Source organism: Corylus avellana, chromosome 7, assembly GCF_965113065.1.
Source record: "Corylus avellana chromosome 7, dhCorAvel1.hap1.2, whole genome shotgun sequence".
Lineage (NCBI taxonomy): Eukaryota > Viridiplantae > Streptophyta > Magnoliopsida > Fagales > Betulaceae > Corylus > Corylus avellana.
Window position 1 is genome coordinate 5,610,772 of NC_142496.1, and position 25,020 is coordinate 5,635,791.

Sequence of the window (25,020 nt, forward strand, 5' to 3'; positions counted from 1 at the left end):
TTCTCAACCGTAGATTTATCAAAGGAATAAACAAAAACTCTAAGAGATTCAATTAACGCTCACCACATATAATCTCTCTTAGCACAGCCTCCGACGAACTCTCTGGGGGCGAAAATTCGTGCCTCTCTCTTCTATAATGATGTATATATACCTCCGACAAAACCCTAGACCTAACCCACTTAAAAACACGTTTTTGGGCCTAAAACTTACGGGGGGTCCGGACCTGTTAATGGGCGGTCCGGACACGGCTTTGCGGAGCAAGATTCTAGTTTCTGGAAATGAGGTCCGGACCCGGGGAAGGCATGTCCGGACATGGGTGAAACAGCATTCTGGAAATGCTGTCCAGTCTTGATCAACAGCCCCGATCGATAGGCGTTTGTGGTCCGATTGAGCTGAAATTTTGCAGTGACGTTCATAACACATGAATCTACATTATGAACGGTGGAGATTGGATTCTGAGCATTCTATATCAGTGTTTGAGCTCGTGAACAGTAGCCTCTGCATTTTGGAACTGAATTAAGCCAACACAAGAACTAACACCTGGTAAGGTTTACTGGCCAGCAGTGAAATGGATACTCCGTTATCTACGGGGTGCTACTGTTGTTGGTTTAGTCTTTGACAGAGACAATTGTATTGGTTCTAGTGTCATTGGGTATATCGATTCAGATTATGCTGGCGATCTGGTTGTGACAAGAGAAAATATCACATTTGGGAAAATTGCTTATGAGGAAAATCCAGTGAATATGTTGACTAAGCCAATTTCGGTTCTTAAGTTCAAGAGTTACTTGGACTTGATTGTTGTTTGTAGCTTGTGATTACCCGTGTGAGTGTTGGAAGAGACGTCTTCAGGAGATTTGCATTAGGGACTTGATGAGTTTCAAGTCAAGGTGAAGTTTGTTAGTGTGATGTGCCTTTCACCCATCAACCAAGTTTTAAAGTGGGCATAGTGTTGTTTTTGGTTGAACAGTCAATGAGTTATTACTTCTCCTATACGGATTGGTAATCCTCGATCTGTGCAGCCGGCCTTTATTTCTTTTACAAGTTGGTTTTGGGCTTCTATTTGCAACTGACTTTGAGTATTATAAAAGGATGTGTTGGCTTAGTTATTGGGGTGGAGAAACGCACAGAGTGCGTGAGATAGCCAGAAAATACAGCCCTTCACTTGTGGTGTCTCACGGTTTGTAGTGTCGTTCAACGACTTAGAGAAAAAGAGAGTTTTATTGTGTTGTTATTATTCTCTTTTCTGTATTTTTCTCTTTTGTGTGAGAGTAAGATTTGGGTGTATTGAGGCTTTGAGTTTTGAGTGGTTTTCTCCTTACTACTCTTTTGTACTCCATCTTTTGTTAGTGAATTTTCTCCAGATCTTTTCCACCAGTGAATGTAGGCTTGTTAAGCAAAACCACTTAAATTTTGGTGTCATGTGTGATTGATCTATTTTCTATTCTACTCTTTTTTGCTTATTTGGGATCTTGTATTTTAATTCCATGCACAACATTAAGTGAAAGCCCTTCCACACGGGACTCCCGGCTCATTGTGGCGAGGTTTTTAATCGTAGGGATCTTGCCAGGAAGTTGGTGGGCAAAAATGAACGGACGATTAGAAATGCTAAACTACGCAAAGGATTTGCAATAGCGATTATGTTCTAACTCTAACAATTAGACGACTTCAAAAAATCATGTGTAATACTTTTTAAAACCAAGACATCTATTTGATAATAGTCCAAAACACAACATCAAAATAGTATTTCACGCTGTTATCTTTTGAACTGGATTCTGCAGGCCACTTTCGATTATCCCCATTGGGATTTTGCTTCTGTGCTTATCTTTTGATTATACTCTATTATTGATAACTTTTAGTTTCTAATGCACTCCTTTTATAATTACTACCCAAAATAAATAAATAAATAAAACAAAAAACAAGGTAGGAAAAGGGGATCGGACAAGTTGTCCACATTAATCATTCTATGAGGTATAATCATCAAATTTACATTAGTAAAAAGAGGTAAAAGTAAGGAAGAAAAAAGAAATAAATATAGAACAGTTGATAAGACAGATATCAATATAAAATAAATATAGGTAAAAGATAGTTGAACAAACAGGGAAAAAAAGAAGAAGGAAAATGTTGGGGGTATTAGGTCTTTTATTAATTATAATTTTATTTTTTACAAATTTATATAATAGTTCTAGTGAGTACCATGCGTCTCAACAGAGATGAATAATTAATAATTAAGTAATAAAATTTGACGGATAAATTTAAGAGTAGATGTGGTAATTTCAAACAATCCTCTTATATATATATATTTTTTTCTAATAATGACTTATCTGAAGGTTAATTGAGACTGCTTCATTAGTATTGTGAGATAAAAATGAGATTTTTAATATTATTCTAAATTGAATGGGTGCTAAAATTTTACTACAAATTTTTCTTCCAAACTGATATAGTAGTCCATGATTTAAGTAAAAAAATTGACTTGTTCAATTTAATCAATTAGTGGTTAATTTGTCAACCTTTATACTCTTAATGACTCACCAATTACGGACTGTGGTGACAATTTGTAAATAAATTATAGTAAAAATGACAATATTCAAAGTATTTTTTAAACTTATTTGTTTTATGACTGACATAATAAATATGATCATCAATGGAATTAGATCACAAATGCATCGATCTGTCACAAGAGATTATATATCGGAGTTGGCTTAAGAGGCAATTTTGTAATTTTTTTTGACAAGTTTGCGGTGGTGAAAAATCGGTTAGTAAAATTCACTAACCCTTTCTGCTAACGGCATAGGCAGTTAATAACCCTAACAACCGTTAACCGTTTTTTAAAAGAAAAAATTATTAAAAAAAAAAAAGCGACGTCGTTTCATGTATATATATATAGGCAGTTAGCTGTTTTTACTAATTGCCTTCAAAATCGATTAACACTTAGTTTTTTTTTCACTTCTAGTATGCAAAAGGTTTGAACTAGTAATTTTTGCTTCATAAAGCGTGATTCTCAATCGATTAAGTTAAAGCTTAGTAACTAAAAAGCTTAATTTGAATGCTGGTAGATATGTAAAAAAAAAGAGTTTAATATATATATATATATATATAGTTTTTTTTTTTCAACCCAACAGCGATAAAGTAAGTGTGATGGATCGATGTGGTAAAGTTGGATACGAAAAATGAAATGAGTGGCGTTAAGCAGCAGCTGCGTAGGCCAATTAAACGGTCAGTTAAGCTTGGATTTTAGCGTAACGCATGGATTTGGAGGTTTTTGCTATTGCCAAGTATTACGATACGGTTAGGAATAGACAATTTAGGGTCCACGTGAAGGTATCACTCAACCATCACTTCTCCCTAGAATGATAATTTCACCAACGAATTTGGAATTCAATGAAAACTTTAGGAAAAAAAAAAAAGAAAAAGAAAAAAACCCTCTCTTTTTCACATTATTGGTAGCATTTTTGCAATGAAAAAAAAAAAAAAAAAAAAAGGAAGGAAAAAAACATTCACATATGGCTAGCCAATAGCCCATCAACAATGAACAATCCATGAGCATAAAAGAGAATCCAAGAAGAAAGAGGAAGAGGGTCTTTACAAACCCTAAAAAGCTCTCCAAACAAGTACTTAGAGACACCCAACCAAAATGCCTTTTCTACACTTTATGCAACCAGTAGTCCCATTGAAGATAGAGCCATACACCAACTTACCAAGGAAATATCAAATCCCATATTATCTCCACAAAACCCAAATCCAAACACAACTCAAAACAAAAAGGAAAAAAACAAAAAATTAAATTTCCAAAAAAAAAAAAAAGAACTCTGGTTTTTTTGTGTGTGCGCGCTTTGGGGAGTGTAAGTGCAAGCTTGTTTCGCAACTCTCAAAGCTGAAAAAATATTGCTGTATTCTGCTTATTACCCACTACCCCAAAAACCAAAACACATGCTCTCCCATTTCCCCAACTCTTTTCATCATCACCACCACCATCTCCTTCTTTCTTCTCCTTCTTCTTCTTCTTCTTCTTCTTCTTCAACATTCATCCAATCTCCTTCAACTTCCTCAGAGTTTTTGTTGAATTGGGTAATACAGCAAGTTAGCAAACATGATCACACTAACAGATTTCTACCATGTTATGACTGCAATGGTTCCACTCTACGTGGCCATGATCTTAGCCTATGGCTCGGTGAAATGGTGGAAGATCTTCACCCCTGACCAGTGCTCTGGCATCAACCGGTTTGTGGCTCTGTTTGCAGTCCCTCTTCTCTCCTTCCACTTCATCTCCCTCAATGATCCCTACACCATGAATTTCCGGTTCATTGCTGCTGATACCCTCCAGAAAATCATCGTTTTAGCTGTTCTTGCAATTTGGACTAAGATTAGCAAAAGGGGTTGCTTGGAATGGACGATTACTCTCTTCTCACTCTCAACTCTCCCAAACACTTTGGTCATGGGCATTCCTCTGCTCAAAGGAATGTATGGTGAATTTTCTGGGAGTTTGATGGTTCAAATTGTGGTTCTTCAGTGCATCATTTGGTACACTTTGATGCTTTTCTTGTTTGAATACAGAGGCGCTAGAATGCTCATCTCTGAGCAGTTTCCAGACACTGCCGGCTCCATTGTCTCAATCCATGTCGACTCTGACATCATGTCACTCGATGGAAGGCAGCCGCTGGAAACCGAAGCTGAAATCAAAGAAGATGGGAAGCTCCATGTCACCGTGAGAAAATCAAATGCTTCAAGATCAGATATCTTCTCGAGAAGGTCTCAAGGTTTGTCATCAACCACTCCCAGACCCTCCAATCTAACCAATGCAGAGATATATTCCTTGCAATCTTCAAGAAATCCTACTCCAAGAGGGTCTAGTTTCAATCACACAGATTTTTATTCAATGATGGCTGGTGGGAGGAATTCGAACTTTGGAGCATCTGATGTTTATGGCCTCTCAGCTTCGCGAGGGCCAACACCAAGGCCTTCGAATTACGAGGAAGACGGCGCTGGAGTCGGCGGTAAGCCGAGGTTCCATTACAATACCGGCGCCGGTGGAGCAGGGCACTACCCTGCACCAAACCCAGGAATGTTTTCCCCAACGGGATCGAAAAATGTTGCTGCTAATGCTAATGCAAATGCAAAGAAGCCTAATGGCCAAGCTCAGCAGAAGCCAGAAGATGGAGGTAGAGACCTTCATATGTTTGTTTGGAGCTCTAGTGCTTCCCCTGTTTCTGATGTCTTTGGAGGCCATGAATATGCAGCTCATGACCAGAAAGAAGTGAGAATGGCCGTTTCTCCCGGAAAAGGTTGTTTTTATTTTATTTATATATATATATATATATATTTTCTATAATTAGAGTATTCGTAGCTTCGCCCCAATTAAATTTCTAGATACTATGCAAAGCGTCTCCTCCACACGACTCGGTTCTAAAAGAGTCGAATTGCCGTATCTTGATGGGACTTAGACTTACCATTTATTACTATTTTTATTTTATTTTATAATCTAGTGTTTTGGTTTTGTATCATTTATTTTGTTCTATTTTCCTTTGGACTTTAATTGAGATTTAATGCTTGGTTTGCTTTGTTATTGGTTTGTATAATTAGTGGAGGGTAACAGAGAAAATCCAGAGTATTTAGAGAGAGATGATTTCAGCTTCGGAAACAGAGTGTTAGATGGACAGATGGAGAATAATCATGAAGCTCCAAAAGTTGGAGATGGGAAACCAAAAACCATGCCACCAGCTAGTGTCATGACAAGGCTTATTCTTATCATGGTCTGGAGAAAGCTCATCAGAAACCCCAACACCTACTCAAGCTTAATAGGCCTCACTTGGTCTCTAGTCTCATTCAGGTAATCTCTCTCTAATCCATAAAAATGATACATATTTTCAAATGTTTGAATATATATAAAAGGATTTTTATGTCACATCACATCATTCTAATTGTATAGCTTAATTTCCTGCATATAAATATGAGTGTTTTTAATGTTTGCTTATGGGGTTTCTTGTAGGTGGCATGTTAAAATGCCAGACATCATAGCAAAGTCCATTTCCATACTGTCGGATGCAGGGCTTGGCATGGCCATGTTCAGTCTTGGTCAGTATAAAGAGAAGTGTTTTTTTTTTTTTTTTTTTTTTTTTGTATCACAGATTTACTGTCCTGGGGACAAAATTCAATCTTACACTTGCTTTTTTACTATAAAAAATCCTTTTTTTTCTCTGGCTCTCACAATTTCATTATTAAAAGGTAATAAGTAAGCAGGGAAACCAGCAAAAGCAGAGTAAAGAAAACAGTAGAATGGTTATGATAATGTGTCGGGGGGGTTTGTTGATGAACCCGACTATGTATGTTTGTTTCACTTTTTTGCCATGTTTGTGTTGATGGGTGGTGGTGGAGGTGATGATGAAAGGTCTTTCAAAAGAATGAGAGACAGCAGGGGATGTGATGGTGGTGGTGATGGCATGGGGGCATGCTTTTGATGATGCTTTTGATGTGAATATATGACAGGTCTGTTCATGGCTTTGCAACCGAGGATCATAGCATGTGGAAATTCCATTGCAGCTTTTGCCATGGCCGTGAGATTCCTGGCAGGTCCAGCTGTCATGGCTGCAGCTTCCCTTGCTGTTGGCCTTAAGGGAGTTCTCTTACACGTTGCCATTGTCCAGGTCACCCTCTCTCTTCTTTCTCTTTTCTGCCTCCTTCTGACAACCAATCCTACTGAACTGCGTAAAAGCTCCAAATCCTTCACATTTAAAAAAGTATTTACACTGCAATCTGCTATCTCCAGATAAGGCTTTTTTATTGTTTTTCTCAGATGGGTGATATTATAATCACAGCATCTCATTTGGGTCTTCAGAATATTTTTCATCCTTTTTTTGTAAAATTTTCTGGAGATGGGCTGGAAAGAGCATTGCCATAAAGCAGTTTGCTTTAAGGACTTGTTTGGGTGTTATTAATGAACAACAAACATCTGTGATGATCTGTGTACCATTATTAATATGTTTTTATTTGCCCCTCATGTGCCCTGGATTGCCAAACAAAAAATAACAGGCAGCTCTCCCACAAGGAATTGTCCCCTTTGTCTTTGCCAAGGAGTACAATGTACATCCTGATATTCTCAGCACAGGGTAAGTTTATTTGTCTAAAAACACCAACATCCTTATAACGCTATTTAGCATACTCATGTACGACTGAGATAACGTTGAAACCGCATTATCCAGTTGTATATATTATATATTTCTTTTGTTTTGGGTACTTATGAATTTCATAATATGCAGAGTTATATTTGGGATGTTAATTGCATTGCCCATAACCCTCGTCTACTACATTTTGTTGGGGCTGAGTTGGTAGAAATCATAGAAGAAATTTGGCTTCCATGGCTTCCATGCAAAAGCTTGAGCAGGCGAGCAATGCATTCAAAAGTGGGAGGTTGAAGTCAAAAAGCATGATGAAAAATAGGATCCGGAGAATGAATCTTTTCTTCTGCATTGCCCGTGCTAGTAAAGTTGTAAAATCATGTTTGTAGTCATCAATTTATATATATATAAAAAAAAAAAAAAAAAAGTTTCTCTAGTTAATTATAAGCCATAATTTCCTTCAATTCTATTCCTAGAATTTATGCTTTACCAAAAGCAACAGAAACAAGTAAAAGGAAAAGCAAAGGAGGGAAAGGAAAGTTGTTTATGTGATGATTCCCTTCCTTACATTATACTCTTGTTCTATTTGAATGGCAGATGTTTTCAAGCTTTCTTTTCTTTTTCGGTTCACCGGCTCCGGTCCAGTTTCTGTCTTTCGTAACCAGACACCAAGAATACATGTCACAATCCTGACGGGTCCCAGACAAAACCTAATTGTAGGAATGAATCCAAGGCCCCCCACCCCACCCTTCTATAGTGACGATGTTTGGTAATATCTAGCAGAAGATTAAATGTCATTTGCTTGACTAGGTAGTAAGCAAGCATGAGGAACAAATGTGTGGGGGGAAATGGAGATTTTGTGGCGATGGATCAAATTATATGATTGAGGTGTTTATTGAGAGCTATGGATTTAGAAGTTATGCAGATAGTGCAAGAAGGGACCCTCCATTATAAGATGGGGGGTTTGATTTGATGTAGACTTGTTTGGAATATTGGGAGACAATTGTCACAGTCCAAAGTTTCTCCTCCCTTTTTCTCACTCCTTTCTTCTTCGTCTCCTATTCTTTTAGTTACACATAATACTTTTTCTTGACACCTTTCCTTTCATTCTCGGTCTATGTTGGGTGCTTTGTGTGACATCCTTTTGATCAAGTCTTATGAACTACAATAAAAAGGATGTAAGGGGGTCTCTTCCTGTTGGCCATTCGATAGGTATCTTCCTTTTTTGTTAATTTTCTTTTTTTCATTTGGTAAAGGGTTTTGAGAGGGGAAAGGATGGAGAAATTGATTGATGTGATATAAAATAGATATTTGCTTCGAATTTTTTGTGAGAAAAAAAGTGAAGAAAATTGTTTGACAATATGAAAAAAAATGAACCGATGAGTGCAGCCTTTGGTAATGGAAAAGGGTGGGTTCGGTATGAGTCAACATTATTAGTCATTTCATTATTGTGATGAATTAGGGTAAGGCCGGTTAGAGCAACATCGATATACTATCATCAACGAAAACTTTCTATTATCATCGCTAATAACTTGATATTTAGCGACGACAAGTCTCCTCACGTTAGGCATATTTAGCGACAACATGTAATGCTATCAGTGATGACATTTGTCATCGTTGATAGTGATACATTAGTCATGACACTGAAGTCATTGCTGATAACCTTTCTTGATGGAGCAATAGCGATGACTTATTACTGACAACCAATTTTTGAAGCTGTTTTTTTTTTTTTTTAATTAATTAATTTATTTTAGGTGAATCTTTCATATTCATTATTTGAAAAAATATCAAGACCATAAAGCTCTTACATCAGAGAGCATAAAGCTCTTACATCAGAGAGTATAAAACTTTGATAAATCATAGTAAAAAATATGAGATTACAACGTCATAGTGACAAAACATAAAAATCTTACAATCATGTCCTATTTATGACTTCAATATCCGCTAACCTATGTTCAAACTTTAGTTATAGAACAGATCTGTTCCAGGCAGACTCAATCTAATACATAGGTAGCCTATATTCCCAACTTCTATCTTCTTAGCCATGGGATCAAAACCCTCACACCGAAACTAATCATCCTCGACCCAAAGGTTAGGACAAAAACCTTTATCCCAAAGATCGCTCATGAAAGCAAATCTAAGGAGAAGTCAAATCCTTATTCAAAGAAAAATATGAAAACACAATAAAAAAACGAGCAAACAGCTACAACAGTTGGGATGCAGGAGGTGAAGCGCACAGGCTGGCGCGTGATGGACAAGATGGAACTGTTTTGCGCCAATGGGCAGCTGAGGAGCTGGGGAGCACGGTGGGCGGCGCGTGGTTGAGCAAAACCAGTTGAGCGGACTAGATCTAAATTTGAAAAACTAGATCTAAAGCCCAACTTATTCTAGGGAGGTGAAGAGCGGCGTAGCACGGTGGAGGGCAGGCGGATGCAGCGCAACATAAGTAAAGGGATGGACTGAGTAATTGGACTGGTCGAAAAAATAAAAAAAAAAAAATTGAAAAAAAGAAAGGAAAAAACAAGAAGGGTAGGGAGAGGAAAAAAGAGGGAAGTAGGGAGGGACTCCCTCATCTCCACAGGAGGAGGATCTAGTAGTGATCGATAATTTTTAGAATCATATCTTTTAGTTTTTCTACAAGTATTTTGCTTTGTCTTCAGGTTTATGATTATTTTTTCCTATTTCTTCCTTCTTCTTTTTCTCCAAGTATTTTGCCTAGAAAGTACTTAAACTTAGCCTATATAAAGGCATGTGAGTATTATTTTGGAATTCAATTTTGAAGTATCAATTAAAGTAGTCTTTCAAAGCTATTTCTCTGTTTGCTTATTTGGGGTAACTAGGGTCTTTTCCTTCCCTATTTGTTATTTTATATTTTCCTAAATTTCCTTTTCAATATTCAATTGTCAATTTATGTTGCTATCAAAGTTGTCTGAACAATCTTATTTCTACCCGGCGTTAGTTATTTCAAACCTTAGTGTCTTCATGGGGTAGTGTTTTCATGGCTAGTGGTCGTGGTCGATGTCAATAGGTTCTGAATGAGGAAGTTGCCTACCATGAATGCAGTGTACGAAACATGATGAATGAAGACTTGCAAAGGCAGGGTGCAGAGGTAACCCAGCCTCTAGCAACGCAAAACTTGGAGATGTATTGTGATTTTGATGGCCGCAGTTGAGAATCTAATTTCGAGAACCTGTATCACAATTTTGTTCTAGTTCGGGATGAGTGGCATGGAGACTTAGACTTCAAAGCTGAGCTTCTAGAATTTTCCAGCACTCTCACCGCCTTGACTGTTGTTAGCAAGTATCAAGTTCATTCATTTCATGTGGAGGAGGAAGATAAATTTACTGAGAAAGATTTTTCTGTGGATTAGGTCTCTCTACCAATCTATGATATCTATCTTAATGAAGAGGATTTATTGAAGGAGGTAAGTTTTGTGGTTGATATAATAAAATTTATTGAAGAAAATAATAGCAATCTTGTATTTGAAGAAAGTCCACATAATGAAGGATTTTAGTTGAGTAATGAGGAAATTAGTTATGTTGATTTTTTTGGGATTGAAAATTTTCTATCAAATTCTCCTAGTAATAATTTGGATGTTGGTTTTGGCGCGTTGTTAGACAATTTTAATTTTTGTGGTCAAGAAAGAATTGATTCTTCTTTGAAGACTTTTATGGAGTGTGAAGTGCAGAAAATAAATGAAAGACCTATGAAGATTGATTTATCTCAAGTTGGTGCAAGACAATTCAAATCTATCATTCAGAATCAAGTTGTGATGGGTTGCAAGTTGTTTTTCTTCTGGCATCAAGTTATTTTGGTGTTGAGAAGTACGGGATAGAATTGATTGATTGGATATCCAAAAGACCGATGCAAAGATGATTTGAATTTGAGGACGAATTCTTTCCAACATGAAGATACTGACGTAGGAGGATAGCAGTTGAGTTGTTAGATACTAAATTAATGGCACTGAATATGTTCACAAAATTGGAAAGAATCTTGCATAAATATTTGGGGATTATTTTTAGAATAATATCTTTTACTTTCTTTACAAGTATTTTGCTTTGTCTCCAAGTTTAAGGTTATTTCTTAGCCTATATAAAGGCAAGTCTATATTATTTTGGGATTCAGTTTTGAAATATCAATTAAATTTTAATCTTTTGGAGTTATTTTTCTGTTCGCTCATTAGGGGCAACTAGGATATTTCTCTTCTCTATTTGTTATTTTCTCTTCCTAAATTTTCCTTTCAATCTTCAATTCTTAGTTTATGTTGTTATCATATGCTGTTAGAAGAATTATAGTTTTGCTCAACGTAAGATAAGTGATGATTTAACACTGGGGAGAGGCTTCTAACTTGGGGTGTACGTATCAAAGGTAGATATCATATCTTCTTCCAGTGTAGCTTCAACAAGAGAATATGGAGGGAGGTCATGGAAAGATGTATGGTGGATAATTGGAGTAATGCAACAAGTCACTCTTGTGTCCGTCTTGAGTCCTTCCAAAAATGATGTGACTATTAAAATCACAATTAAACTTGTGATTGATTATTATTAGATTTTAATTAAATGATGATTTTAATAGCCACATCATTCTTGGAAGGACTCAAAAGGAACACAAGAGGAACTTATAGAACTGGTTTGATAATTGTCCTTTAATTTGGGAAGAAGCATTAGAGTGGGGAGTTACAAGTTTAAAAGGCAAAAAGCTTGAGTGTTACTGTGTTAGTTTGTGCAAATTAGGTTTTGGGGCTGTGGTTTATCACCTATGGAAACAAATGGATGATTTAAGGCATGAGAATGTGGTGATCTCATAAGAGCATATTTTAAAAAGAATTGTTTGGGAGATTTGAACTCCAGTTATGGGAGTTTGGAAGTTTAAGAATTCGACTGTTAATAAGGCTATTTGCTGCAGATGGGGTTTTCAAGATTGTAAACACGTACTCTAAATAGTTGTCTTTGTAAAACGAAAACCTTTGTATAGCCCTTAAAAAAAAAAAAAAAAGGAATGCTGGGTGCTCTAGTGATGTCTTCCTAATCTTAGATGGATATTATTATTATTATTATTATTATTTTTTTTTTAAAAAAAAAAACAGTGGCCCTTATTTCTTTCATTTGATTTTTAGAAAATAATATTTAGACCAGGAGAATACCTAATAAAAGTATGGTTTATATCATTATTCTTTTTTCTTTACGCCTAAAAAAGAAGAAGGGAATACTAGGTGCTCTCCTGATATCTTCCTGCTTTCTTGGTCCTAAGTGAATATTATTTTTTTTAAAAAGCAAAAAAAAAAAAAAAAAAGTGGTCCTTATTTCTCTCACTTGATTTTTAGAAAATAATATTTACGTAAGACCAGAAAAACAGGAGAAGAGCACCTAACATTTTTCGAAAAAAAGAATATTGTTGCCATTACGATGAGTTTAACCTAACTTAAAACCCTATTATTTTGCAGGCAGCAATGCCCGACCAATGTCAAATCCTTCTTTCAAAGTCTAAATTATATATGTACTGCTTGAACGTCACATAGCTTTGAGGACAAGAGGTTGAGTGTGATAGCCCCACGAGACGCAATAGGGTAAGCTTGCGTGGGGAGGTCGCCAATAGTATGGGGTTTCAGGCCTACAGAGCCTGGCACCATGGCAACTTGTCAGCATGCATATATGTGCTTTATGCATTATTGTGTCCATTGCCTCCTTTAGACTTTCCCTCATCTATGCCCTGCAGGAGGATGAGGTCAAGATGCCTCTTCATTTCAGTTTAGAGAAACTTTGCATTTATTAAAATATATTTTTTCTTTGATAGGGCTAAGAAAAACGGGTAGCTTTTCTCGATTTCTATTTAGGATTTTTTTTTGTTTTTTTCTTCTTTCTTAAATCCACTCCATGTTAAGGATGGCAATTTATGCTCATGTTTCAGGTTCGAGTCGTGTTGAGGCATTGTTATAAGGCTATTTAGACCAATCATAAACCGAACAATTTACTTAAATTGGTCGGACATCTCAATTATAACTCCCTAATTTTGTGTTGGGTTCTTGTCAAATTTGCGGATCATATAAAAAAATTTATGCCCTAAATGTAGATTGTTGGGTTCAGATCGTGTCAATGTATGTGTATAAGATAGTACAAGTCAATGTTAACTCAACTTATTTAACTAAATGGATCAGACCCCTTAATTTTAACCCACGAATTTCATATTAGATTCACAAGTTATGTCAAAAATTGCTTATCCTACTTCCGGTTGTTAATAAATTTTGATTCAAATGATACTTTCTCTTTCTATGAAAAAGAGAGAAAGGGTGAGTTGTTTGTATACAATGCTAGTTGGATGTATATGCAGAATATGATCCTCTTTGTTTCAAGCTATTTTGTAGTTAAGATTTTATTTTAATGCATCAACTAGTGTAAATGATGCAATGTGGTGAATATGTTGCCACATCATTTAATTTTAAATGATGTGTAATCATCTATACCGTAGGAGACATTCAATTAAAATTTTGACCATGAAATGGCTTCTCTCAATTTTGTATGAAATTAAGAGGATTCTTATTTTAAAAATGCTTAGAATACTACAACTTTTATTACAAGTTCCTTTGCACATGACAGTTCATAATTAGTGAAATAATTAATATTGTATGGTTGACAAGTTTGTTTTTAATTAACTAATTAATTAACAAGCAAGATTTTTTTTAAAAACTTAATCTTCTCACCAATTTCAGACAGCCACGTTAGTACGTAAAAGAACTTGTAATAAAAGTTGCAGTATTCCTAGTAGCATATATAACTTACTATATTTCTTAAAAGGCTACACATCAACTTCGTTCATGTTTTTATTTCTAAAGCTTTTCGTGTATATTTGTTTTTATACCTCTTATTAATATTGGATATGGTCGAGGCCCCTCTTTATTATAGATTGAGATCTCTTACAATTTTTCTGTCCAAGTAACAAGGTATCTTATGCAATTATGACAGGCTTACGATAGAGCCCAAGTGTCAGAGCCGAAGATCCTGATTCGTGCTAAAAAAAATATTAGAATTATAGGAGATCCTAATAACATCTTTCTTTTTTAGGTCTAGAAAAGTGAATGACTTGCTGCTGCCATATACTTTCTACCTGAGAATTATTCTTTCAATGACAACTACTATACTACAAGACATATAATAATGTATAGGATTGACTAAGTTTTGGAAGTTCACTCAGTACTATTCTTTGTCAAAAGGTGGCTGAATTTCTTTTATTTGAATTTATCTCATCTGATATCTTACAGCACCAGGACAATACTTTCCCAAATTAATGACTCATGCCTACAAATATAGACTTACACCTAAAGTCGGTCACTGCAATTTTCCTTTATACTCATTAAGGATGGAAGGATACCCAAGGATCCCCTTTTACCGTTTATGCACCATTTTTCAAAAAAAAAATTGTGTTTTTAATACAAAAATTCAAAACTTAATACCACATCAATCATTTTTAGCTATAACGAGCGAAAAGACGGTTGCCAAACACCCTTTAAGTTCAAGCTCTTTCTGTTTTCTTCAGTAGCTTAAATAAAATTCAACAGAAGTTTTAGCAGTCATGAGCCACATTTTGATTGCCCAAGCTCTTTGCTACGACTGTTTTATATGGAAGGTAATTAAGCTTAAACAGCTAGCATTTTCCAAATGAAGATCGAGGAGGGATATGGGAGAAAATAATATATAGGAAGCATTTAAATGAATATGGTCATGCTAAAATATAGTTTCTGGATTAATCCTACATGTTGTTGAAATATTTAATCAACAAAAAATGGTAACTCATGGATCATTTCATGTTTACTTAATTAATTATTAAGATGATCAGAATGCCCAATAACCCTTATATATATATATATATATATATATATATATATATGGTGCTTCTATAAAAATTAAAAAATACATTTAAAAATCACATACTTTAAAAATGAGGAAAACTTCACTTAACATCTTTGAACTTCTATCACTCTTGCAATTATCTCATAAAGTTCAAAAACTCTCAATTTAGTGTATCGAACTTCTAATTTTTTTCTAAAAGCACCCATTCATTAGGTTTCTCCGTTAAATCTTATCAAAATAACTATTTTTTTTTATTAAAAAAATTTGCAAAGATTCATACGTGAGTATTTTTATAAATTCCGTTAAATCATGACTAACATCTTAATCATTGCATTTTTTTAAAAAAAAAAACAAAAAAATATATTTTGATAATTTTGACGAAAAGCCCTAGTAGAGGCCGGGTGACATTTCAAACAAATGAAAGCTTGAAACGTTGAATTTAAAACTTTTCAACTTTAGAAGAATAATTGCAAAAAATGATAAAACTGCAATAGAGTTAAAGTGAAGTTTTTCGTTAAAAATACATAGAATTTAATAGAAAATAGTTTAAAAAAATTTCATCAAACCAACCTCGAAGTCTTAAAACACATGTACAAGCAGGGAGAACAGTGCATTGTTTCTCATCATATCGACAGGAATAAGTTTCAGAAATTTCAGCAATTTAACTCATTTTGCGATTGACTCATTGGTCCATCTCATCGTAGCATAACCAAATGGTGGCTTGAGGAGGAAAAAAATTCAAAGAAATAAATGATGGATTTATGTAGTGCTGCTCCCACGTGATGGATCAACAGTAGTTAACTCTTTGATTTGAAACATAACACTCTCTGCAGGCTGCAGCAACAGAACATGAGCATGCAAATTTCATCACATCAATCAAATCAAACCGTATGTTTACATGCACGCTAGCTGATCTTCAGGAAAAGCAATGCCCTTCCACGTCCCGCGTGACCTCATGGACAATGAATGTTTTGAAGAGAACAATAATCATTAAAAAAAAAATAATAATAATAATATTGTTACCGTATACAATAATTAATGAATAATATAAAATTGAAAAGAAAGAGATTAAGAGAATCGAAATATAGATTTAAGGTGATTCGGCAATTTGCCTACATCCACAGAAAGACGGTTGTATTTTTACTCTTAATGATTCAAGGTTACATCATACATATATATAGAAAATTTTTAAACTCTACCTGTACGAACTTATTAAGGAAATCTCCAAAATACCCCGTACCGTACCACGGGGGCATTCCCCCTCACCCCACAACCTAATCGTTCCCTCGCCCCCCCGCAAACTTAATTACACTCATGGGCCAGTAGGCTCCCTCTTCGTGAACGTCACTATCACAACGCTCACTAGTCACTCCACCCTTGTTTACTTGGCCTTCTACTAGTATTAATAAGAACCACCACTTCCAACAAATAAAATAAAGTATCAAAATAGGGCATGTTTTGAAGAGAAAAAATAAAATAAATTGTTGTCAACTGCATTGGTTTGGTGGTCTTAAATTAGGCATATATAACAACATTTTTTGCAGCCTCACTAAACTAGTTTTTTTTGTTATCCTGGTGAGCCAAATCACTAAAAATCATTTTAAAAAAAAAATCACCCCCCAACAGCCTCACCAAAATAATGATTTCGGTTTGGTGAATGATTGTGAGTACTATTCACTCACCAAATAAATAAGAAATAACATAAATTTTATCTCTCCTTTCCTATTCTTTGAAAAAAGTACAAAAAAAAAAGAGTCGATCTTTTGAAAAAGAATATTTAATGGAATAGTGAAAATTGATAGTTACAAATTTTAACTTAAACTAGTGAGGTTACTAGTGTGCTTTAAAAAAGTAAGTAGTTAAAATAAAGAAAATTGTACTATAGTTTATTTTGGTAAGTGAAATTTGATGAGGCTATAAAGAATGCTCTTAAAGGGAGTGAATTCAAATTTCGCAATGAAACTAGATTAAGTTATGACTCAATTGATCTTGAGAATGAGCGCCCCTCTTACTTTTTCAATTAGAAAAAATAAAAATAAAAATAGTCGGGCAATGCACCATCAAGAAAAAATGTGGGAATTTAGATACAACTTGAGGGTTTCAAAGCAACACCTTGAATAAAAATATTAATAATAACAAAAAGGAGATGTGACTTGAGGGGGTCAAAAGAGGGAAACCAACACTAAATGTTACCACTATGGTAACATCTTCTCCAACGTCTTTTACCTCTTCCAAAATTATCAAGAATAATTGGGTTAGCATGAATCGTGACCAAACAAAAAAAATGAGAGAGAAACTATTATTTGTTAGCTTTCTTATTGTTTGTCCACAATCAAACGAACCCTAATTAAATAAATATCTCTTTTTTATTCCTCTCAATCTCATCACCATCGATATTTTATTGAAGAAAAGAAAAATAGTTATTACTGAAAATAGAAAAAATTGAAATAAAATAGCTATTCTTATTTATTAATTTGGTTGAAGCACTATAATTCATTGTTTAGCAAACTGCAATTCACTTGTGAATTAAATCTTGTAATCAACTTTTCTAAAACACCCTTATAATACAAATTAGAGAGATAAATACGCATATTTGGTAGTAGTTTGGATTTGGATTTCTGGATTTGAGGGGACGAGGGAATGGCTTGTATAAAGGGGCTAAGTAGATTAGCGTTTGTGGCGCGCCAGATGTGTCTTACGAGGTGGTGGGGGCAATGGATTTGTCATTCAGCTTGTCGACAAGGCTCAAGCTCTTCAAGCTCAATTTCAGGTCCGAGGATCAGGAATTTCTGCTCACTAGATAGGTGCTGATCAGGTCCAAGCGCTTGAACAATTTTTTGACCTAATCAGACGAGAGAGAGAGAGAGAGAGAGAGAGAGAGAGAGAGAGGTTGCGGTACCTGTCATGGATTCATGGGTGATGAGAGGGACTAGTTAGTGACGAGAGGGATCGTTTTCTCAATTGAGACTTTTGTGAGAACATTAGTGTGTTATTCCCAATGGGAAATGAGCAGTTATTCCTTTCCTTTTTGGGAGGAATAGTTATTCCCCATTTTGAGGAGTAACTATTATTGAGGAAAAGTTATTCTCAAGAATAATAAAGTAACCAAATGAGTGGAACATCTATTCCATTTCAAGCTCTAATCCACATAACAACCGTGCTCGTAATGCTATCTTGTCACAAATAGGCCTAAGCGCAAAGCCTCTAGATGTTAAGTTGGGGGTGTAATGTATAGTGTTTGTAATAACCCAAAAATAAATTAGGGTTAAGTACCCTCCAATTATGATTTAAGGATACTACAGTTGGTTCTCATTTGATAAAGTGTAAGACCTTGAACTTTTTAAAGATTTTACTGTACATTGAATGTTCAACAGAGGTACTAAATGTTCGATGCTTACAGTAATGAAGAATTAGATCATCCTTATCCTTAGCCCTTTTTGTAAATACATGGTATCAATCATGGTGCGAAGGTTAATGGATAATTTTTAAAGGACAAGAAAGCATTGGAAATACCATCTTAAGAGAGAAATATTAGATTTTAGAATTCCAAGAGGACACGCAAAAATATTGGAATGGATACCATGGCATTTTTCTTGGAGAGAGCTTTCTGAAATGGGGTTGCATGCGCAATTTCGAGACCCGTAGCAAAAGTTATGCATGTTTTACTGAGCATTGCGTAGTTGGTCAAATCGCTGAAAAAGTCAACTGCGAATATTCACTAGGAAGACCACCGACCGTTTGATAGGAAGCATACCGACCCACTAGGTAATGACCAAACGTTCGAACCACTGTATAATAGTCTATCAAACGTTCGACCTTTAGTACCGAACGTTTGGTGACCTGCTGAACTGTTACAGCAGCGCCCACAACTTTTTCAACCCTATAAATACCCCTCCCCACTCGACCCTTGAGCCTCATTCCTACCCTGTTGCCCTTTGGAACCTCTATTTAAGTGTGTGTGAGAGTTTTTGAAGGAGAATGAGAGATTTCTCGAAAGTTTTGCTTTAAGGAGATGAACTTCTAAGTCTATCTTGTTCTTTACTTAGTTGTTATGTTGTTTGATTTGTTTTCATAGTTAGCTTAGTTGGTAGTTTTGAGCTTCTAGTTATGTAATTGGCCTTAATCTTGGTTTAAACTTGGGTTAACGTTTTGATGATATTAGATGTAGCTTCTTCTGCATGGAGAAGTTATTTTGGGTTAGGATTCTGTTAGAGGTCATGCTTAGGCCTTAGGACTTACTTAAAGGTGGTTTAGTGACTTTTTGGTTCGAAATGGGTTTTCTACCCAGCATCAAACATTCGCACCTCTCCGTCTGAACGTTCGATGTCATGGCCAAACGTTCGCGCCTCTTTAACCGAACATTCGATAGTCAGGCAGAAAGTCTATTTTTGACATATTTAGGTCTAAGGCTTGCTTTAGCTTGAGTTTTGAACTAATGATAATCCTCTTCTTAGTTTCGAGGTTTTGGAGCCTCAAGAAGATTTTATGGAGGAGCCTTACGACATAAGTGAATACAAACTCACATGAATACTTTTTGTAACTTTTTCTGCATTGTACGACTATTTTATATATATATATATATATATATATATATATATATATATATATATATATATATATTAAACATGCATATTTACAACTCTCATGAATACATTTTGGATTACTGTTAACTCTATTTTGTGAAAACGTATGTTGATTAACAAGATAATCAAATCATGAGACTTGTAAAAGCATGCATGTAGAAGATGGATAAGATTAATTGCATCGTATGACATGGTACATCGATACGTGCGTGCAGTGACTCAAACAATTAGCTAAGCTTAGACAGCTTAGTTAGAGTGTTAATTTGGGTTTTGGGTCACTAGGAAAAGTTAGAAGGGCATGTTGGGAATTTTAGACTTTTAGACCGGACGTATGCTGAGGACCACAATACGTACGCTCTTATCTTTAGTGAGGATGTACGCTGAGGACCACCGTACGTACGCTCTTTTCTTTAATGAGGACGTATGTTGGGGGACCACCGTACGTACGTTGACAATAGTACAAGACGTACTCATGGAGACCACCGGACATACGATGACAATAGTATGCCATACTCTGCAAATAGTACACAGACGTACACCCCTATAGTACTGGACATACGCTACTTTTGGAATAATCCCTGGATAATACATGGACGTACGCTACAGCCTTTCGACCCCTTGGTAAATAGTATTGGACGCAAGCTCCAATAGTACTGGACGTCCGCTGTTTTTCAGAATAGTTGGTAGCACTCTCAGCTTTTTCTCACCTATAAATACCCCTTACCCCTCACCCTTTCACGCCCATTCTTGCCCCTGGACTCTCTGATACCCCTGTGTGAGTGTTTTGTGAGGATTTTGTGAGTTCTTGGAGAAGGAGAGGTGATTCTTGGAGATTTTGCTTCAAAGATGTAATCTTCTAAGTATAGCTTGTTCCTTAGCCATTATGCTTTCATAGTTAGCTCAATTGGTAGTTTGTAACTTCTAGTTATGTTGTTGCCCTTAATCTTGATTTAAGCATGGGTTATAAATTAATTCTTGTTGGGTATATTTCCTTTTGCATAAAGGTGTTGTTTTGAGATAGGAGGTCCTACCAATTCTTTTAGTAGCTTTAGAACCAGTTTGGGAGGATAGGAGGATAGTTGAACTAAATGAGGTTCTACCTGAACCTTCTGGGCGAACGTATGGCCACGAACTAAACGTACGGTCATAAGTGTTCCAGGGAGCGCCACTTTGACCAGTCGTTCGATAGCCTCTGTTTTCATGTTCTAGGTTCGTTTTAGTTGGATTTAGAACTCATGATAGGTCTTTTCTCAATATTCGAGGTTATGGAGCCTCAAGGGAGTTTTATGGAGGAGCCTTACGACCCGGGTGAGTACAAACTCACATGGATGCTTGTTGTTACTTTTCCCGCATTGCACGTCTATTTTATATATATCAAACAAGCATATTTTGCAATTCTCATGAAATACATTTTAGAACTATTGTGAACTTCATTTTGTGAAAACGTATGTTGATTAATAAGATAATGATGATGCTTGTAAAACTATGCATGTAAAACACTGATAAGATCAATTGCATCATATGACATGGTATACTGATACGTGCGGGATAACGGCCATGGGCTTACTATACAAGTTAACTTTATGGTCAAATGTGTGTGTGTGTGGGCTTTGGATCCAATGGTTTTGTGACCAGGTGCAGCTAGTCCCTAATGGATGGTCACTATAGGACGGATATCATTAGTAATGTGGGTCACCCGAGGTCGGACTCGGCCGGGCTACTAATGGGATGGACAGTAGCGTACAATGACTGGGGCACCGGCATTGTATTACAGGTCCTCTGGGACAGCGCCAACCCTTTTAAGAATGAGTAATATATCGGGTAGACCATACGGTTGAACTATTATTGTTAATCATGATTATAAGCATATATTATATCTATATCACATCCATGATAAACTGTCATCTCATAATGTTGCATGTACTTTATAAACAAATGAGTTTACTATTTAATGATGGGTACATCATGTGCATTTATACTCACTAAGTCGTTTGACTTACCTTTGTATTATATCCCTTTTTTCTCCATATGAACAACTATTCGATTATAGATAGTTTAATAGAGATGGATACCACGAAGCATCCGGTTATTGTGGAGGATTCGACTTGGGAGATGCTTGAAGACTTATTGCAAGGTTAGACGGGTACTCATGGTAACTAGTATTTATGGGTTATGTTGTAGACTTAGAGCTTTTATGCATGTTTGCATATTGAGGTAGAACATGAATCCCTTGTAAAGATGATGACTTGTATAGTGTGATTTTAGCTACTTGATGATCTTTGGTAAATGCTCTGGTTGTAACGATTATGTTTATAGAATCTTTTTGTTTCCGCTGTTAAGTATCCTTTCTTTTGAGGAGTAGAAGTCCATGGGTCTTGTTCGGAGTTGATGCAGCGTGACTTAGTAGGTTGCAGCGAAGAACATTAATAAGCAGCGGATAAATAATTCCAGATATCGATTCTATCAAAGATCTAAGAATTGTTCTTGACAAAAGGTAGATACTCTCCAGGTTTTGAAGGAAAAGAAAGAAGAACGCTCAACTCTGAGGTTTCTTATTTAACAAAATCAATAATCAACATAAAACGATAAATTAGAGGCTATAAGCATGTATTTATAGCCCCAAGACTCATAAACCTAATAAAATATAACATAAATACCCTCGAAACCTAATAAAATAACGAAAAATTGACTCCCAAAATCCTAATCCTACTAAAACAAGGAAATAAAGACGGCTTAACCTAATTAAAACGCAAAAAATAACATAATGGTCCCGCGTGCGCTCGGTCGCAACACACGGGTGATCGATCGTAGACCGAGCGCTCAATCGCAGTCACAACGTGCACTCGATCACAGTACCAGATGCCCGACTGTTATCCAATCTGCATTAGGAGTGGAATAAAATTGTGAGACGAACCGTGGAGTTAATTAATTTCCGGGGCTTTACAATGCGAGATACCGCCCATAGGCTAATTATGCAGGCTAACTTTATGGTCAAATATGTGTGTGTGTTTATATAGGTCTTGGATCCATTGGTTATTCATGACCGGCACAACCATGTTTGATTGATTGGTCACTACATGACGGACATCATTAGTTGCGTGGGCCACCCAAGGTCGGAGTCGATCGGGCTGCTAGTGATGGACGGTAGCGTACAATATAGGGGGAAAGGTATTGTATTGTAGGTCCCTCTGGACAATGCCAACCCTGCCAGGAATGGGTAATATCTCGGGTTGACCATATTATTTGAACTATAACATGATTCTCATATTACTACATATACTATATCTATATTGCATCCACGATAAACTATCACCTCATAATTATGCATGTGATCTATAAATAATTGAGTTCACCATTTAATGACGGGTACGTTTTGCGCATTTATACTCACTAAGTTGTCGGACTTACCCTTGTATTCTTTTCCTCTTTTACGCTATACGTATATTTGTGCTATTATAGATAGTTTAGTAAAAGATGGATACCTTGAAGCATCCGGTTATTATGGAGGACTTGATCCGGATGATGCTTGAGGACTTAGTGCGATATTAGGCAGATGCTCATGGTAACTAGTACTTTTAGGTGATATTGTAGACTTAAGAGTTTTAATGCATGCTTGTATATTAAGGTATAGCATGGATCATTTATAATGATGATATGTATAGTATGATTTTAGCTACTATGATGATTCTTAGTAGATGCTCTAGTTCTACTGATTAATGTTGATAGAATCTTACTGGTTCCGCTGCTTGGTACCCTTTTTTTTTGGAGTAGAAATCCTTGAGTCTTGTTCTTCATAGGATAAGGTTAGGAGACGAACCATGAAGTTAATTACCAGTTAATTAATTTTCAGGGCGTTACAGTGTTGCACTTCAACAAGTGAAAAACCTACTAAAAGTCAAGACTATTATTTAATACGGAAAAATATAAAACCAATCCATGTGGTTGAACATATTTGCAATAAGTTCTCTAACGTAAGAAAATTCTCTAAGGTTTAAAAACTAAATTAAAACCCTTTTTGTGAGCCTTTTTTATAACGCCCCCTAAATTAATTAATTAAAGTATTCTTAGGGAATAGTTAATGAGAATAATAAAGTAACCAAACGAGTGGAATAACTATTCCATTTCAAGCTCTAATCCACATAACAAACGTTCTCATAATGTTTTCTTGTCACAGATAGGCCTAAGCCCAAAGCCTCTAGATATTATGTTGGGGGTGTAACGTATAGTGTTGCACTTCAATAAGAGAAAACCTACTTGAAGTCAAGACTATTATTTAATAGAAAAAAAAAATATATAAAACCAATCCATGTAGTTGAACATATTTGCAATAAGTTCTCTAAGGTAGAAAAATTCTCTAAGATTTGAAAAATAAATTAAAACTCTTTTTGGGAGCCTTTTTTGTAGTGCTCTCAAAATTAATTAATTAAAGTATATAACTTAAAGTGTTACTCGTAACAGTTCCATACTAATTAACTTGTAATTAGCTAGATTTACAACCCAAGCACTAATTTTCAAAGCAAACTATAGTGGAAATGAAATCGAATAATGTGAGACAAACTAAAATATCTTTAAATGTCATTAATTATCATCAATACAAACTCAGAACTTCCAAACAAAATTTAACAATTTCTTCCTATCTACTCAAACTTGACAATATGAGTCTTTCACGTGGCATCTTCATACCTAATGAAATGCTCAACTATAGTGTCTAGTAAAACTGCTAATTTTCAAAAAACCAGGGTGTTACACAGGTGGAAAAGTAATTGTATAAGTTTACTACTATATAACTAAATTATCACAGGAATTGTTATGCAATGAGCCTTAGATACGAAAACGTATTTTGTTTGACTTGATAATTGATAATTTTGTGATTTTACAAAATTGATAAGTCTTGCCTATGTTATTATGTCGATAAGGAAAATTGGTTTATTTTGAGATAGAGCAAGCATAATTCGAGGGAAAACTCACAATATGATTTAATGTATATATCATGTGTTGTATCTAAAAGATTTCAAACCGAAGTGCAAGCCATCACAAATAATAAATTCTCGGTAAGATCGAGGTTGATCTACAAGGAATAGTAAATACTCAAGTAAAAATTCTATTATTGTACAGAAAAATAAAATGACTTGGTTGTTGTTTTTCCACTAAGAAGTTGAGCAATGGACTGAAATATAAAGTAAAATTAAATTAAATGAACAAAATTAATTAATTAAAGTGGAATAGGGAGAAAATTAATGGGAAAAAGTCAGGGCTTCCTGGATCCACCTAGCATTCTATTATATATTCTTGAGACATATTTTTATATGGAAGCCCATGCTGGGAGATTGGGTCTATCCAAGGAAGGCACGCTTCAATGAAAACTGCCTTATATATATATATATATATATGGGTGCTAGAATCAACTCTCTAAGAAAGAAAAAAAAAAAAAATCAATTGAGCATGAGTTTAATTAAAACAAAATTGTCTCAAGAATACATAATA

At 35.5% G+C, this 25,020-nt stretch overlaps 1 protein-coding gene across 1 annotated transcript; it reads left to right on the forward strand.

Annotated features, from left to right (window-relative positions):
* Window positions 1-3,800: 3,800 nt before the first annotated feature.
* On the forward strand, window positions 3,801-7,727 carry PIN1 (Auxin efflux carrier family protein). Its single transcript, XM_059597653.2, has 6 exons — window positions 3,801-5,279; window positions 5,578-5,824; window positions 5,984-6,069; window positions 6,481-6,638; window positions 7,024-7,100; window positions 7,251-7,727. Exons 1-6 carry the CDS (start codon window positions 4,088-4,090, stop codon window positions 7,321-7,323), a joined length of 1,833 nt encoding a protein of 610 aa, XP_059453636.1. The 5' UTR covers window positions 3,801-4,087; the 3' UTR covers window positions 7,324-7,727.
* The last annotated feature ends 17,293 nt before the right edge of the window (window positions 7,728-25,020 follow it).